Source organism: Sus scrofa, chromosome 14 (assembly GCF_000003025.6).
Source record: "Sus scrofa isolate TJ Tabasco breed Duroc chromosome 14, Sscrofa11.1, whole genome shotgun sequence".
NCBI lineage: Eukaryota > Metazoa > Chordata > Mammalia > Artiodactyla > Suidae > Sus > Sus scrofa.
This window is the reverse complement of record NC_010456.5, coordinates 3,023,681-3,040,282: the sequence shown is the minus strand read 5'-3', so window position 1 is coordinate 3,040,282 and position 16,602 is coordinate 3,023,681. Positions and strand designations below refer to the sequence as shown.

The 16,602-nt window shown below is 47.5% G+C and overlaps 1 protein-coding gene across 2 annotated transcripts in view; it reads left to right on the top strand.

Moving 5' to 3' along the window:
* Positions 4,899-16,602, top strand: part of ROR2 (receptor tyrosine kinase like orphan receptor 2) — a 231,545-nt gene continuing 219,841 nt past the window's right edge. For both annotated transcript variants that reach the window (XR_002338914.1, XM_013990242.2), the window contains exon 1: positions 4,899-5,273. Coding sequence is in view for 1 of the 2 variants with exons in the window: in XM_013990242.2 (XP_013845696.1) it covers positions 5,186-5,273 (88 nt within the window). In the remaining variant the exon portion in view is untranslated. The remainder of the gene's footprint in view (positions 5,274-16,602) is intronic.

Below are 16,602 nucleotides of genomic sequence, written 5' to 3'. Positions count from 1 at the left end.
TGGCAAAATTATTAAAATCAACTTTCTAAGAACCCTAAAAATTAACCAAAGACTTATAGCAAACCTGGGATGGTTTATGCAACACAAGCAACCAAGCCTCAGTAAGAACAGAAAGCTTTGTTCCCATGTCCTTTTCTCCAACTTTGCAAAGCCTTGAAAACTAGCACCCTGATAGTTCTGTGTGTGTGTGTGTGCACGCGTGCCCAGAGAAGTGTTATTATTTGATTTGTCTGGATGTTCCCTGGGAGATCCTACTTGAAAGGCTATCTTTCTTTCTCTTGATTCAAACTTTCCCAGTGAGAGTTTCTCAGATGTATTTGCTGAAAATATTTAGAGGCAACTGTCTAACTTCACTACTGCACAGAGTGGGGAGAGACAATAAGCAGGGTTCAGGGTGGGAGGGGATGCAGATCATGAGTTCAAGTTTGGATAGTTGAATTTGAGGTGCCCTTGGGACAGCCAAGTGGAAATGCCAAGAAAATGGTTGAAATCATATGTCTGGAGGTCAGGGGGATATTTTGGGTGGGGGTGTGTATGTAAATTTAGGAGTTGCCAAGGCATGTAGGTGGCAGCTGAAACCATGGGCTTGGAAGAGATTTCTCACTTGGGAATGTGGAGTGAGAAGAGAGGACGGTCTAGGATGATGCCCAGCCTAACTGCCAAGTGGAGAGGCCAAGTGGCGAAGGAGAACAGGAGGGAAGCTTAAAGAAATAGAAGTGGAACCAGACAGCTCGGTGTCTGAAAGCCAAGAGGAAACATATTTTCTGAAAGGAGTAGTTTAGGATTAAGTGCTGCAGAGAGGCTGAATGAGAGAAAAACAAAGTTGCCATCAAGTTTCATAGGCTGGGGGTCCTGGCTGACAGTGGTTGAGCTGTTTGTGTGGACTCCGCCTGCAGTGAGGAATTGGAGCCATGTTGTTTGTAAGTTTTGTTATCTTGTTTTGTACTTGATTTTGCATTGCTTGCTGATGGCAGAGAAGGGTACAAGGATTTTTTTCAGCTGAGGATTTTTCTCAACTGAAAAAAAAAGTGAACAAGTGACAACTCCACTGTGGTAATTTGCAAGTGCTCTCCACCGAAATGCAGTGAGCAGAAGGCTGTGAACTGTAGATACTGACTTTCTACACTAGGGCAGTAAAGTCTGGTGTGCTCAAATACTCCAGATTCTTGCTGATTCTTTGGTTGGATCTAGAATTTTTTTTTTTTTTTAGGGATGCACCCAGGGCATATGGAAGTTCCCAGGCTAAGGGTCCAATCTGAGCTATAGCTGCTGGCCACAGCAACCCCAGTTCTAAGCCTCGTCTCTGACCTACACCACAGCTCATGGCAATGCTAGATCCTTAACCACTGAGTGGTGCAGGGGATCAAAACCACACCCTCATGTGTACTAGTCAGGTTCATTTCTGTTGAGCCACAATGGGGACTCCAGATCTAATATTTACTGAGGTTCAAGAAGCACTACTCAAAAAGAAAAAAAAGTGATAAATTAAATTTCATCAAAATGAAAAATTGCTGCTTATGAAAAGACATTGTAAAAAACATTAAAAGACCAGCCAGAGGCTAGGAGAAAATACGTATTTCCAAATCTTATTAAAAATTTTATTTATTTATTTTTCTTTTTAAGGGTGCATCTGCAGCATGTGGAAGTTCTCAGGCTAGGGGTGGAATTGGAGCTGCAGCCACAGCAACACCGGATCCAAGCCGAATGGGTGACCTGCATCACAGCTGCAGCAACTCAGGATCCTTAATCCACTGAGGGAGGCCAGGGATTGAACCCTCATCCTCAGGGACATTGTGTTGGGTTACCTGCTGAGCCACAATAGGAACTCCTGTATCTCCAAATCTTTATCTACCTGAAATGAGGTTATATCTGGAACATATAAAGAATACTTAAGGAGTTTTTGCTGTGGTACAGTGGGTTAAGGATCAAACTGTAGTGGCTCAGGTTGCTGCAGAAGCTTGGGTTTGATCCCTAGCCTAGTGCAGTAGGTTTTGCATCTGGCGTTGCTGCCGCTGTGGTGTAGGTCACAGCTGCGGCTTGGATTCAGTTCCTAGCTGGGGAATGTCCACATGCTATGGGTGTGGCCAAAACAACAACAACAACAACACTTAAAACTCAAAAATAAGAAGTGAAAAGGTGACAAAAGATTTAAATAGACATTTCACAAAAGCAGGTATACAAATGGCCAATCAGCTGCTCTTCAGATATTCTAGGACCCCTGGATCCTAAAGCCTTTACACTGGCCCATTTCTGTAGCTGGAATGCTTTTCCCCAGATATCTGCATGGCTCCCTGATCAAGGGGTGCCTGGTTTCCTCCTGTTACTCTTGCTGGCTCACACCCCAATCATTGCCTCTTCCTCTTGCCCACTGCCTGTCCTGGGGACAGCATGGCTGTGCTCAGTGTATGTGATATGGTGATCAGCCTCCTGGTATACACGTCTCCATATAGTTTCTTCCTACAATGAGGGGTCTGGCCTGTGAAACCAACCAGATACTTTGGAAATGACTGCACACGACTTCCAAGGCTGAGTTGTAAAAGACACAGCAGCTGCTGCCCGGCTCTCATTCTGGGGGATGTCAGGTGCCATGTTGTAAGGATGCTCAAGGAGCCCTGCAGAGGAAGGTCTGTGTGAGGAGCAACAGAGGCCTTTTGCCCACCTCCTGCGCTAACCTGTCAGGCATGTGAGCAAGCCGTCTTGGGAAGACCTTCCTGCCCCAGTGACGCCTTTGGATGATGCAGCCCTGACTGACATCAACTGCAGCCTCATTGCAGACCCTGAGCCCAGCCTAGCTAAACCTCTCCTGAATTCCTGACCCACAGAAACGACGTGAAATAATAAACGTTTACTCTTTTAAGCTGTTGGGTTTGGGGGTGACTTGCTAAGCAGGAATCAAAAGCTAATACAAGTGGGAAGGAATAAGTAGGTCCAATCTGGCTTGGCTGCTAACTACTAAGAAAATGCATATCCTGACTCCTTCCACTGATAGCTGTAAACTTACTGCATCACCCCTCAGTTCTGAACCTGTAAAAAAGGGGAGAAAGAAGGGCATGGGGGTGGGGGGTGGGGAGTAGGCCAGAGTTATAAGTGATGAAAAGGAAGAAAAATGCTGAAAAGATAATTAAAAAAAAAAAAAGAGCTTTAAGAAATCATGAGTGATGTAACCACATATCTTTTCCCACCCCACAACCATCAGCAAAGAAATATATTGCTGTTTAAACTCTCCCGTCAGGTTTGTGGGGAACCCAGTCATGTGAAAACGGCACTCCGATGAGGGGGCTGAAGCATGATTCCTCCAAAGTACACACCAAGAATAAGTGTCAGAGCTGCTCACCCAATGGTTCTGGAAGCACAACCTCAAGCACAAGCAGTGGAAAGCAAAAAGGGGCCCACAGAAAGGACAAAGCTTGGGTGATTAACTGCTTTTTGAGGGGCAAGGCTCATAGGACCTTTACGGCCGCCCCGTCTTGTTTTTCACCAGATCCAGAATGGAAGCGTCTGGAACTAGTGCTTCCAGACCAACTCTGAAAGGCTTATTTACTCTTAAAGGGCCCCCAGGGGAAGAAAAGGGAGGAAAACCCCAGAGATAAACACCTGGCAGTCTGCACACAACACCGGGAAGAGCCCCCTCGCCTCCCAGCCCCTTTCAGACCAGCACAAGCACAAGCGGCGGCCGGAGGAGCAGCTGTGCGCGGGGTCGCCGCAGTTGGATAATGATTTTACCATCTTCTCCCACTCGCCCCTGGATCCCTGGCTGCCCCTGGCCAGCCACAGTCCCAGTCCCCAGTCTGCTTTAGGAATGAGCACTGTGTGAGACGTTCCCTAAGCAGATTCGGGGCGGAGACAGAGGCCTAAATAATTCGAACGGGGTAGTGGGCGGGGCCGGCTCAGCCACGTTGCCAGCAGACCACAGCGAGAGGGCTTTTATTTCCTGCCTTGTGGGAGGCGGTGGAGGGGGCAGTTCCAGGGGGGGCAACCTCAGGGGTCTCTGGGCCTAGCACCCAAGGCCGGGACTCTCCCGAATTCATCCTAACTAGCAGGAAATGGTACTTGAGCAAAAAAGCCAAACTGCTTGATAATCACTTAAAAGATAAATCTCCCAAAACAAACAACTCAGACCCCCGAGGTTCTGACTCCTTTCTTCAAGAGAGCAAAAACAAAGAAAATTCCTAAGTTACAAACAGAAGGGTCAGGCCTTCCAATTCCAGACCTTTGCATGTGTTAAAGCAAAACCAAGAATAAGCAAGAAAATATGCTATTTGAATTGCGTTCAAGATGTCTTTTACAAGTGAAGCAAATTACTTCTGCATGTTCTGGGGCTCTGCAGAGTTCTGCCTTTAATGGGTAAAATTACACAATTTGCTTTTAACAGTAAACCCAAAGCCGCGGTGGCTTCAGATAGCATCGCACTCCCGAGGGCTCCTTCCACGCAGCTCTACTCTCAGCAGTTTCTAAGCATTTTGGAAGGTCGCAGTTGTCCCCACTGGGTGTAGCAGGGCGAAGAGGGGCCCGGGAGGGCGCCGGCAAGGACGTGACCTGTTACTTTCCTTGCATGTTTTGGTTCTCTTCCTCCCGCGTCGCTGGTTTTGGGGGACTAGATCTTTCTCTGATCTGCTCGGTGGTGGCCGGCGGGGCGCAGAGTCATTCTGAGTTACAGATTTATGACCAGGCCCCCGGAGGTCCCGGCTCCTAAGGGTGGGTGTCAACTGTCCCGGGCGTCTCTGCGGCAAGGGCAGGCCCCACAAGGTCCGGCTGGACGCTCCCAAGGTTCCACCTCTGCGGCCAAGCGTGTGGAGGTGCAGGCCCGAGAGTGGGCCGGAGAGGCACCTCCCGAGACTAGCGGCTGCCCACCGTCCCAGCTCCTGCTTCCCGCGCGCCCCTCCCGTCGCAGGCATATCCCTCCGGCAGGGGGCGCTGGCGCCGGACTTGCTCTGCCCATCGGGGCGGGCGAGCCTGGGACCCTGCCTCCCTGCTCGCCAGCGGTCCGCCCCTCGCGCTCGTCCCGGAGGCCGGAGCCGAGCGGCGCATCCGGGCGGGGAGAGGAGGAGGACCACGAGTTCCTCGAAAGGGATCAACTCACGAAGCGCCCGGGAGGAAGGGCAGCGGACGCGCGGCCGAAAGGGGTGGTGGCGCCCGGACCCCGCGCCGCGCCGGTCCCCGCGCCCCGGCCCCCACGGCCCGCGGCATGGCCGGGGGCTCACCGTTGCGGTTGCTGTGCGTCCTGGCCGTCTGGGCGGCCGCCGCGCTCCTACTCTGCGTGTCGGGGACCTCAGGTAGGACCCGCTGGTCCGCGCCCGCCCTACAGCACGTCTTCCGTGAGTGAGACGGGGGTTCGGGGCTCACGCGTCCGTCCCTTCCTTCGCGACCCTGCTCCGGCCGCCTCGCCGGCGCCGGTGCTCCCGAGCGAGGGGTGCCTGGAGGGGCCCCTCAGCGCCCGCCTGGGTTCCGTTCCCCAGCCGGCGCCCCGCTGCCCGGGGCTGCTTTCAATAAGGCGCGCTCTGGGGATGGCTAAGTGTTTCCAGAGGCCGGGCGGGCGGCGCCGGCGCCCGCGAGGAGCCCCTTGCCGGGGGTTTCCGAGGGTCGTGAGTGTGAATGCGGTCCAGCCCCGGGTCTGCAGAAGTGTCCGAAGTTCTCAGGACCTTGCATCCGCCTTGCTCGCCAAGGTTACCTTCCGGGGCTCCCGGACAGCGGCACCCCGGTATACGCGAGATTCCCCCCACCAGCGCGGGCGCCGGGACCAGGCTAAGGGAAGTGCACCTCCCGATCCCCGCCACTTGGTTGAAAGGGGATTTGGCTTCCCTTTTGTTGGCCCTTCACCCCCCTCCCCCACCGCCGGGAGGTGGCGTTTTCTGTGCCTGGGATGGGGGTCCCCCGGCGGCTTTTCAGCTACTGGGGGACCTGGTCTCCTTCAGGCGGGCTGGAAGGGCGGACCCGGCTCCCGGGTGGCGTTTTTCTCGAGGGTCGCGGGCATTTGGGCTGCGTGAACCCTGGGGCGCACAGGAGCTGCCGCCTGATTAGAGGGGACCACGCCATCCTGATCTTGGGGGGAACCCCCGGCCGGCACCCGCTGCGGGATTCGCGCTCACTGCCTCTGCTGGGGAGGGCGGCTGCGCCTCCAGGTCTGGAGGTTGAGGTGGTTCGCCTCAAGTCCCAGAAATGTGAGAGACGCTCCTGACACCTAAGTGGGTCTCAGCGTCGCCCGTTCTGTGCTTTGCGCCCCACTGCCCGCATTTCTGGAGGCAGGTGAGAATTAGGCGACAGGCACAAGAAGAGCGCCAAGCTTTTCTCCTGTTCTGCTGCCATTTGCGCGCTCCAAGGACCGGGCCCTTTCCTGGGGGGCGTTTAGGTTTAAGCAAGAGCTGATTACGTCAGACATCCCTGATCACTTGATTTGGGAAGGGGGTTTGCGTTTATGTCGCTGTTCCTTAAAGCATAAACCGCTCAGGGTGCACGGTGCGAAGTCAGTTAACTGGATCTTCTAAGTCAGTCTGTGGGGTTCTAACCACATCCCTGCGGTTTTCTGCAACTGCCCCCGCCCCGCTAGAAACCTTCCCCGCTTTCGAGTCAGGGGATGCAGTTGCTTCCCTGTGGGAAAGGGAAGAGGGGGGGCTTAACGCTGGGACTCTACTGGCGACTGCGCAGCGTTTGCGTAGTGGCCACGCGGGGGTTAATTGCCAGGCAAAATCTACCTCGCAAATCTGTGGCCGGGGGCGGTTTTTAGTTGCGTTTGCCAAGGAGGAGTTGGAGGTGGGTGATCTGAGAAAGGATGATGGGTCTGTTGCTTAAATCAAGGTTGTAACAAGAACTGGAAAGTTGCTCATTTGGGGCGGAGTAGTTTAAACGTTGCCGTCGTTTCCAGTCGAGTTTAAGACATCTCTGAGGAACAAAGCAAACCAGTGTTATTTTCGTTAATTTCTGAACCCTGTGTGGAGGTCATTTTCTTTTTCCAGGAAAAGAATAATCTCCATAGAAGAGAGAGTAGGGAAGCTGTGTATAATTCTCCTCCTTCTGGAATGCTAGGTTAGCTGAAAATTCAAAGAACATAATCATATTCGAAATATGAATACAATTTTATGATTAGAGGAGATTTGGGTGTTTGGCATCTTTTCTGCTGTGAAGAGGAATCCTTGTAATTTGAGTGTATTTTATACACAAAACATAAGTTACTATGTTGAAAAGCTTATTCCTAGAGGATTTATATACGTTCTACATTTTTATAGACGGCTCTGTTCTCTAAAGAGACAAAAGCTTGATTTGAGACTGTATGCCTTGCCTGGGTAGGATGGGCTGGGAGTTTTGGGGTCCTCCCTCCCCGGCTTTTGACAGTGCCATGTTTACTTCTGGCTCAGATCCCTGGAGTGATGGTGGTAATAAATAATGATAGAGATCCATTTGGAAGTAAGTAAACGAAAACATCTTGAATAAGAAGACTTTGTGGAAAAAGAAAAGGTTTTATATACTATATAGGAAGGCAACATGTTTTTCTTATTATGGCTCTGTACCAAGCAAAGAAGAAGCACACATTTGAAAATTCTCAGTGTGTAATAGTGAGAGAGAGTTTAACCCTCTCGGCTACTTGATAAAAAAAATGCCATCTTGAGACAAGGAACACCACTGACCCAATGTGACATTCAGTGTGAGCTGCTGTACTAAAGCGTTTATAAAAACAGTGATGGGTGACCAAGGGGGGCTCTACTTTGTGAGGCTGAAGTCTTAATTAGCGAAGCAAGTCATAGTTAGAGAACTGACAAGAAACTGCTTAATATTTTGCATGCCAAAAAAGCAACACGGGCTTAAAAATGTGCATTTACCAGGAGTGGTTTTTGGTGAGGGTAGCCTGCAGATTTAGGAGGCAATGTGAAATAACATTCTTATTTTTATCATTAAACCCTTTTTCTATTGTTTGGCCCAGGTTCCATGGAAATTGGTGCTTGCATGTCGCTCTGTGGTGGTGTGATTTGCAGTAAAGTACTTGTTCTCCATGAATGTTGTGTCTCTTTAGCCTCGGTTTAACCTCCAGGACATTTAAACCTGGCAGAGTTTGGATTTATCTCCTATTCTCCGAAATCTTTTTTTGAGATCAATGGGAGAGAAATGCAGGGGGAGTAGGGGAACAGCCTGTCTGACAGGTAGGGAAGATTAATCCCCTAAAGTGGGATTTCTAAAGCAAGGTTTCAGCTGCAGAAGTGGCAGTCTTTTAAAATGCATTCCAGGGGAGGCCAGAATGTGGGAAGTTATCATTATCATTGAAATGGGAACTAGATGTGAAAGGCTTGGCCTCCCTAATCTGCAGAACCTTGGCTACTCTGCTTAAGTATAGGAAATTTGTGTACTCTAACTCTTCTCCCAGGGAGGGCTGTAATTATATAATTCCAATTTGTAGTCAGGGAAAAGAAAGTGGGCTACTATTGTCTCCACGCAAGGTTTAGAACCATCTTCTAAGATGTTCAGTGATGTCAGGGGCCTTTTGGTGTTTACCTGGTCCATTCCCTGGGAACCTGGAGGGGGACCAGCAGCATCCTGGGGTTCCCACCTGGAGAAGGGCTGGGCTGTGAAGCTTTGGGTTTATCCTGCTGTGCCCCCACGGGGAGCTCCTTATGGGCTGTGATCTGGCTCTGTTCCTGGTAAAGAAAATCCTCATGAAGATATTTCCTTCTTGGGGGACCCTGTGGTGACGGCCAGGTGCACTCCATGAATACCATGCATGGATGGTGTCAAAGCAGAGTAACCCGGGGGCTTTGCTTTGCAGAGGAAGTGCTACTGGTTAAGCCTGGATTTTACATGGCCAATAGCAATTTTGTTTAAGGACGGTTGGGGTAAAAGGACTGGTTTTGCAAACATTGCTTCTCAGTGACTTTTTGGGTTCTTTGGTTTTGTGTTGTTGGGACTGCATCACTGTAACAGACTGTTAGGAGTTTAGTGGGCAGTGTGGATTTATTGAGTTTTGAAGTAAAAATCTAAGCAACAAGAGTAGCTCTGGCCCACATTAATTATGGCTGCTTCTGGCTAGGGTTTGTACCAGCCTCCTTCTCCTAGCATGTATTTATTTGGTTTTGCCGAGGAGCCTTGCCAAGTTGGAAAGTTGGAAATAAGGGCGGAACAGCTCTGCTTGCATGTGCAGTTGTTATAAAATATGTCTGGGGTGTGATCTGTTTAAAATCATATTAACAGAGTGGCCACGGAATTGTTGAACAACATTGGGAAGGCTTTTCAAAACGAAGGAATTGTTTTGGTGTGGGTTTGTATATACCATTTTGGGGACTTCTGTTTTTGTTTTTGTTTTTTAAAATTCTATCTCTGAAATAACAACAACGACAACAAAATCAAAAAAACCAAAGGGCAGGAAATAATTACAGAAAAATTTAGGCTAATTAGACCGAGTGGCTGGTCCTCTAGAAAGTCTTAAGTTCCAGGGGGATGTGGTGTGTGTGTCTTTAATTGTCATTGGAATGAGCTTCAGTAAGCACGCTGTCACTTTGGAGATGTTATCTGGGGAGAATGTGGCTGCTTCTTCAAATCCTCTGTGAGTGGGGGAGGGTTTCCCCCAAGTCCCAAATGCTCCCAGCCTAATGGTTTCCACACCCCAGTGTCCTCCTGGGGGGCTAGTTAATCCAACATGCAGTCAAAAGGCAGAAATCCTCATTGTAGCCTTCTGTTGTGGGTTACAGTATCCGCTAGACTCATGCATCTATAGGTTAAAATTAATTAAGCTGAAATGCAATGAAAGATGGAATTCCTCCATGGCACTAGCTGCATCGCAGTGGCTGCTTGTGGCAGGTGGTTCGAATGGCCCACGTACATAGAGGACATTGCCACCATTGCAGGAAGTTCTGTTGGCCATCACTTATGCTCTTTGTCCAGAGTCTGTGTGCTTATCACTTTTCTTTCAGAAATGTCTTGTGGAGTCCAGAGCAAGGAGGGGCTTCATCTTGTTTGCTCAGAGTTTTGTTTGTTGACTGTGGGAAATTTGAAGACAAAAACGAACTAGATTGCTCTAATCTGTGGAAACAAAGGGCCCTGCCTCCAAAGGGGCTTAGCAGATGCGTGTTGACCAAGGCAACAAAACTAGCGTGCGCCATACAGCGCTGATTTTGGGGAAATGTCAGTTTTTAAGAATTTGCATGTCAGGGGCTAGACAAGATTCTATGAACACGTGTGTGCCTGACTGACTTTGGGAGGGGCGACCCCATGGCTGCAGTGCCCTTAACAAAGCACATGAAATGGTGCAAGTGATGGCTGTTTACTCAAATTAAGCTGAGTCTGACGTAATGCGAGAGCTTCAAGTGGTGAAAGGAAACAAATGCCACCGGAAGAAGGTTTAAAGTGTGGATTCAAAGAATTCCCTGCACCAGAAAGGCTGAGGAGACTTGCCAGCTGCACTATGCCAGGCACGTTGGGGGGAGGGGTGTGGGCAAAAGCAGTTTCCCAGGTGGAGAAAGAGATCGCAGAAGGGGACGAAGAGGGAGTGGGGAGATGACATTTAAGGACATGCTCATGGACGAATTCACAGGGAAGTCTGAACCGAGTCTTAAGTGCATCAGCTAAGAATTTCCAAAGACTTCCTGGAGAGAGCAGAAGATCTGGGATAACGCTTGAGAGCGGCCAACCCTCGCGAGATCTTCTCATTTACCCCGGTAACAGCCACGTGGGATGCAGTGGAATGTGTTTGCAGACAGCAGAGGACTGAGAGAGAGGCTGACCTGGGAAGAGGTAGTAGGAACCAAAAGCAGCCAGAGCAGCATCCTCAGAGTAGCGGAAAAACGTGTGATGTCAAGAGCGTGAGGATCTTAGCTCCCAGGCAAATTCAGGATGGGATGTGATAAGCAGGGCAAAGGATAGTGAGCTGCAGCCTTGTTTTAGGAGATAATTTGGCAGCAGCGGGGCGGCGGCGGGGGAGTGCTGGGGGTTGGGGATGCTGGGGGTGGGGAGTGGGGCAGTTAGAGGGTGGCGTTTGCACCCAAGAAAGGAGGTACATGAAGAATCGAGGGACTTGGTTTTGAATTTGTTGGGGGGATTCCCAGAGGAGGTCCTGGTTGATGAGCATCCTGGGAAGATGCTAAGTCAGAAGGCAAAGCCCACTCACTCCTTAGGGAACTGGAGGAGGGATGGCACACAACATTTTGAGTCCTGGCGGACAACCGGCATGGGGAAGGAGAGTGAGTAGGATTTGGGGGAGGATGTGAGGAACTGAATGAGATGTTAGAGTCCATCTAGAAAGTGAGCAACCCACACGCGGATGGTAAGAGGGGTGTAGGAAAGGAGCCACAGGTTGAAAACGCTTTCAGGTGCAGCCTCTGGGTCACTTCCGATTGAGTGTCTGCCTCTGAAGCCCTAGTGTAGGATGTTATTTAATGTCTTCAACTCTTATAGAATATTTGGAAATAACATTTGGAAATTGGGAATTTTTTTTTTTTGGTCTTTTTGGGGCGGCACCTGCAGCATATGGAGGTTCCCAGGCTAGGGGTCTCATCGGAGCTGTAGCTCCCGGCCTACCGCACAGCCACAGCAATGCCAGATCCAAGCCGTGTCTGCGACCTACACCACAGCTCATGGCGATGCCAGGTCCTTAACCTACTGAGAGAGGCCAGGGATTGAACCCACGTCCTCATGGATGCTAGTCGGGTTTGTTAACCACTGAGCCATGACAGGAACTCCAAGGAATTTGGGTATTTTCTAACACAGGGAAATAACCCCCCAGATCACCATGTCATACAGTCTTTGTATAACGTGGGGTGTGTTTCGAGAGCAGCTTAAAATAGTGAAAAGGTAAGGACCACAGTAAGTCTGTAGGAGGAGATGGTGACGGGGGAGCTCTGTCTTAAGTGAACAGGAGACCAGAAGGGAGGGCAGGAGTGGAGGGATTGGCTGGTTGTGCATCTGCTTATTTTGCCGAAAGAAACACAGGAAGGAGAAACTAGAAAGTGACATTGGCTACCTCAGTTTTCTTTTTTTTTTTTTTCTTTTTTTTTTTTTTTGGTTAAAGTAACACATGCAGGAGTTCCCGCTGTGGTGCAGCAGTATCTGTGGTGTCTCTGGAGCACTGGGTCGAAGGTTCAGTGCCCTGCCCCTACACAGTGGCTTAAGGATCTGGTCTTGCCGAAGCTGTGGACTAGGTCACAACTAAGACTCGGATCTGATCCCTGGCCTGGGAACTCCATATGCCACAGGGTGGCCAAAAAAGGACAAGGAAAAAAAATGAATGGCCTTGGCATCATTGTCATTTGTTGCATATGTAGAGTTTATTTCTGGGCTGTCTGTTCCATTGGTTTATGTGTCTGTCCTTATGCCAGTGTTTTGATTTCCACAGCTTTTTAGTATGTTTTGAAATCAAGGAATATGAGTGCTCCAACATTGTTTTCTTTTTTAAGATTGTTTTGTCTGGAGTTCCTGTCGTGGCTCAGCGGTTAGTGAACCCGACTGACATCCATGAAGATGTGGGTTCGATCCCTGGCCTTGCTCAGTGGGTTAAGGATCTAGTGTTGCCATGAGCTGTGGTGTAGGCCAGTGGCTTCAGCTCTGATTTGACCCCTAGCCTGGAAACCTCCATGTGCTAAGGGTGCAGCCCTAAAAAAACAGAAAAAAGTATATATATTGTTTTGGCTATTTGGGATCCTTTGGCATTCCATAAGAATTTAAGGATGGATTTTTCTCTTTTTACAAAAAATGTCACTGGAACCTTGATAAAGTTTGCACTGAGTCTGCACATTGCTTTGGATAGTAGGGGCCTCTTAATAGGTCTTCTAGTCCACAAACACAGGCCATGTTTCCATTTATTTAGATGTTCTTTAATTTCTCTCAACAATGTTTTGTAGTTTTCAGTGTACAAGTCTTTCATCCACTTAATTCAGCTTATTCCCAGTATTTTATTCTTTTTGATGCTTTTGTGAATGGAATTGTTTTATCAATTTCCGTTTTTGGATTGGTTTTTGTTAGGGTATAGACGTGATTGATTTTGCTTTTTGATTTTATATCCTACAAGTTTGTTTAATTTATTAGCTCAAATAGAATTTTTGTGTATCTGTATGTAAGATGATGCCATCTGTAAACAGAGATAAATTTACTTCTTTCTTTACAATTCTGGAAGCCCTTTTATTTATTTTCTTACTTTTGCCTAATATGCTTTGTCTAGAACTTCCAACGTTACGCTTTTTTTTTTTTTTTTTTTGTCTTTTTGCCATTTTTAGGGCCACTCCCACGGCATATGGAGGTTCCCAGGCTAGGGGTTGAATTGGAGCTACAACTGCTGGCCTACACACGGCCACAGCAACTCGGGATTGGAGCCTTGTCTGTGACCTACACCACCGCTCACGGCAACGCCGGGTCCTTAACCCACTGATTGAGGCCAGGGATCGAACCCCCGTCCTCTTGGATACTAGTTAGATTCATTTCTGCTGCACTGCAATGGGAACTCCTTTACAGTATTTTTTTTTTTAAAGTTTCCTTCTATTCTTAGTCTCATTTTTTGGTATAGTTTTGACTTTAGGAACATGTTAATGTTTTACATGTCAAAAAGTAAAGTTAAATCCCTGAAGATGGCAGGAAACTAAAACTGAATGTAAATGAGTAAATAAATTCAACTACTCTGCAAATGAATACCATAAGCACACTGACAAGGGAAACTTAGTTCAAGTGAATGGGGACCCAGGACTTGGACCATATATCCTCAGTCTAGAGGAAAACCAAACCAAACCAAACCTGAAAACAATCTTGCCCTTTTAGTAGATTTGTTTTTCATGGTAGTATGGATGTTATCATTCTGAAACTTTTGTTTAAATTGTGGGATTGGGCAAATCAGGTGTGTGGGTAGCATTGGAGTCAGGGTTCCCACTGTGGAAAAAGGGAAATACAAGTGAGGAATGAGGAAAGACAAGGAGGAACTCAGATGGGTTGGATTGGAAGTTGGAGAGATTGATATAACTTATGATTTGATATACACATAATGTGTATAAAATAGTATAAGGAGTTCCAGCTATGGCACAGGGATAAGGATCTGGCATTGCCGCAGCTGTGTCTCAGATTTGATCCCTGGCCTGGGAACCTCCATATGCTGCAGGAGCAGCCAAAAAAGGAAAAAAGTAGTATGTATTAAAATTATAAACTCATATTCACAAGTAAAATTTTCCTATTCATTAACTACATTAACAGTTACTTCATAGCACCTCATTTGCAATGAGCACTCTTAGTGCCCAGATCTTGGTTTCTAAATACTGTTGCACATTATAGTTACTAGAATATCTTGGAGAAATGACTGATTATAGGGCCAGGACAGAGAAAATTCCAAGATGAGCCAGGAACATATTCTTGTGGTAGGAAGTAAGTGATCAGTAGTGGGAACATGTCAAATGTACAGGGGCCAGCTTAGAAGCGTTCCAGTGGTCAAATCTGGGACAATGTAAGCATCAAATAAATAAGGACAAGCGTGGATTATACATGGAACAAAATAGGAATCTATAACTCAACACTGATAATAAGTAAATAAATAGAGTTTGCCCTCTGTATCTGCAGGTCTGGCATTCTCTGATTCAACCAACCATGGATCAAACATATTTGTTCCCTAGTGGCCTCGCAGTTAAGGATCTGGTGTTGTCACTGCTGTGGCTCGGGTCAGTGCCGTGGTGCAGGTTCCATTCCTGACCCGGAAACTTCTGCATGCCCTGAGCAAGGCCAAAAAATTTAAAAAATTTTTAAAAATTCCAGAAAGTTAGCAAAGTAGAACTTGAGTTGGGTGCAAACTGGCAGTGATTTACATAACATTTACATTGTATTTATAGCTATTTACAAAACATTTGTGTTGCATTAGGTATTAGAAGTCATCTAGAGATGCTGTGGGAATCATAACATCTTATGATGTGATTATATGGGAAGATATGCATAGGTTAGAGTAAATACGACACTGTTCTATATGAGTCTTGAACAACCTTGGAGTTTGGTATCTGTAGTGGGTGAGGGGGTAGGAGATTGTCCTGGAACAATCCCTCAGGGACACTGAGGAGCAACTGTAGTTAAATGCATGTGCTATTTTCCCAAGACTGCTATAGCCAAGTATCATAAACTGGGTGACTTAAAACGATCGACATTTTTGGAGGCCGAAAGTCCAAAATCAAGGTGTCAGCAGTCTCTGCTCCCTCTGAAGGCCCTGAGGGAGAATCCTTTCCTGCCTCTTTCAGTTCCTGGTGGCTCCTGGCTTTGCTTGGCTCGTAGCAGCATCACTCCGATCTCTTCTCCATCTTCACATGCTCCTCTTCCCTAGATGTCTCTCTGTGTCCCTTCTTCTTATAAGGACAGCTGTTATTGGGTTTAGGCCCACCTTTTTTTTGTTGGTCTTTTTAGGGCCACACCCATGGCATATGGAGATTCCCAGGCGAGGGGTCAAATTGGAGCTGTAGCTGCTGGCCTATAACCACAGCCACAGCACCTCCAGATCCGAGCCACATCTGCAACCTACACCACAGCTCACAGCAATGCCAGGTCCTTAACCCACTGAACAAGGCCAGGGACTGAACCTGCGTCCTCATGGATGCTAGTCAGATTTGTTTCCACTGAACCACGATGGGAACTCCTAGGCCCACTTTTTTTTTTGGGGGGGGGACATAATTAAATTTATTTTATTTTATTTTATTTTTTTTACAATTTTTAAATTTTATTTATTTATTTATTTATTTATAATTTTTTTTATTTTCCCACTGTACAGCAAGGGGGTCAGGTTATCCTTCCATATATACATTACAATTACATTTTTTCCCCCACCCTTTCTTCTGTTGCAACATGAGTATCTAGACAAAGTTCTCAATGCTACTCAGCAGGATCTCCTTGTAAGTCTATTCTAAGTTGTGTCTGATAAGCCCAAGCTCCGGATCCCTCCCACTCCCTCCCCCTCCCATCAGGCAGCCACAAGTCTCTTCTCCAAGTCCATGATTTTCTCTTCTGAGGAGATGCTCATTTGTGCTGGATATTAGATTCCTGTTATAAGTGATATCATATGGTATTTGCCTTTGTCTTTCTGGCTCATTTCACTCAGGATGAGATTCTCTAGTTCCATCGATGTTGCTGCAAATGGCATTATGTCATTCTTTTTTATGGCTGAGTAGTATTCCATTGTGTATATATACCACCTCTTCCGAATCCAATCATCTGTCGATGGACATGTGGGTTGTTTCCATGTCCTGGCTATTGTGAATAGTGCTGCAATGAACATGCGGGTGCACGTGTCTCTTTTAAGTAGAGTTTTGTCCGGATAGATGCCCAAGAGTGGGATTGCAGGGTCATGTGGAAGTTCTATGTATAGATTTCTAAGGTATCTCCAAGCTGTTCTCCATGGTGGCTGTACCAGTTTACATTCCCACCAACAGTGCAGGAGGGTTCCCTTTTCTCCACAGCCCCTCCAGCACTTGTTATTTGTGAATTTATTAATGATGGCCATTCTGACTGGTGTGAGGTGGTATCTCATGGTAGTTTTGATTTGCATTTCTCTTATAATCAGCGATGTTGAGCATTTTTTCATGTGTTTGTTGGCCATCTGTATATCTTCTTTGGAGAAATGTCTATTCAGGTCTTTTGCCCATTTTTCCATTGATTGATTGGCTTTTTTGCTGTTGGGTTGTA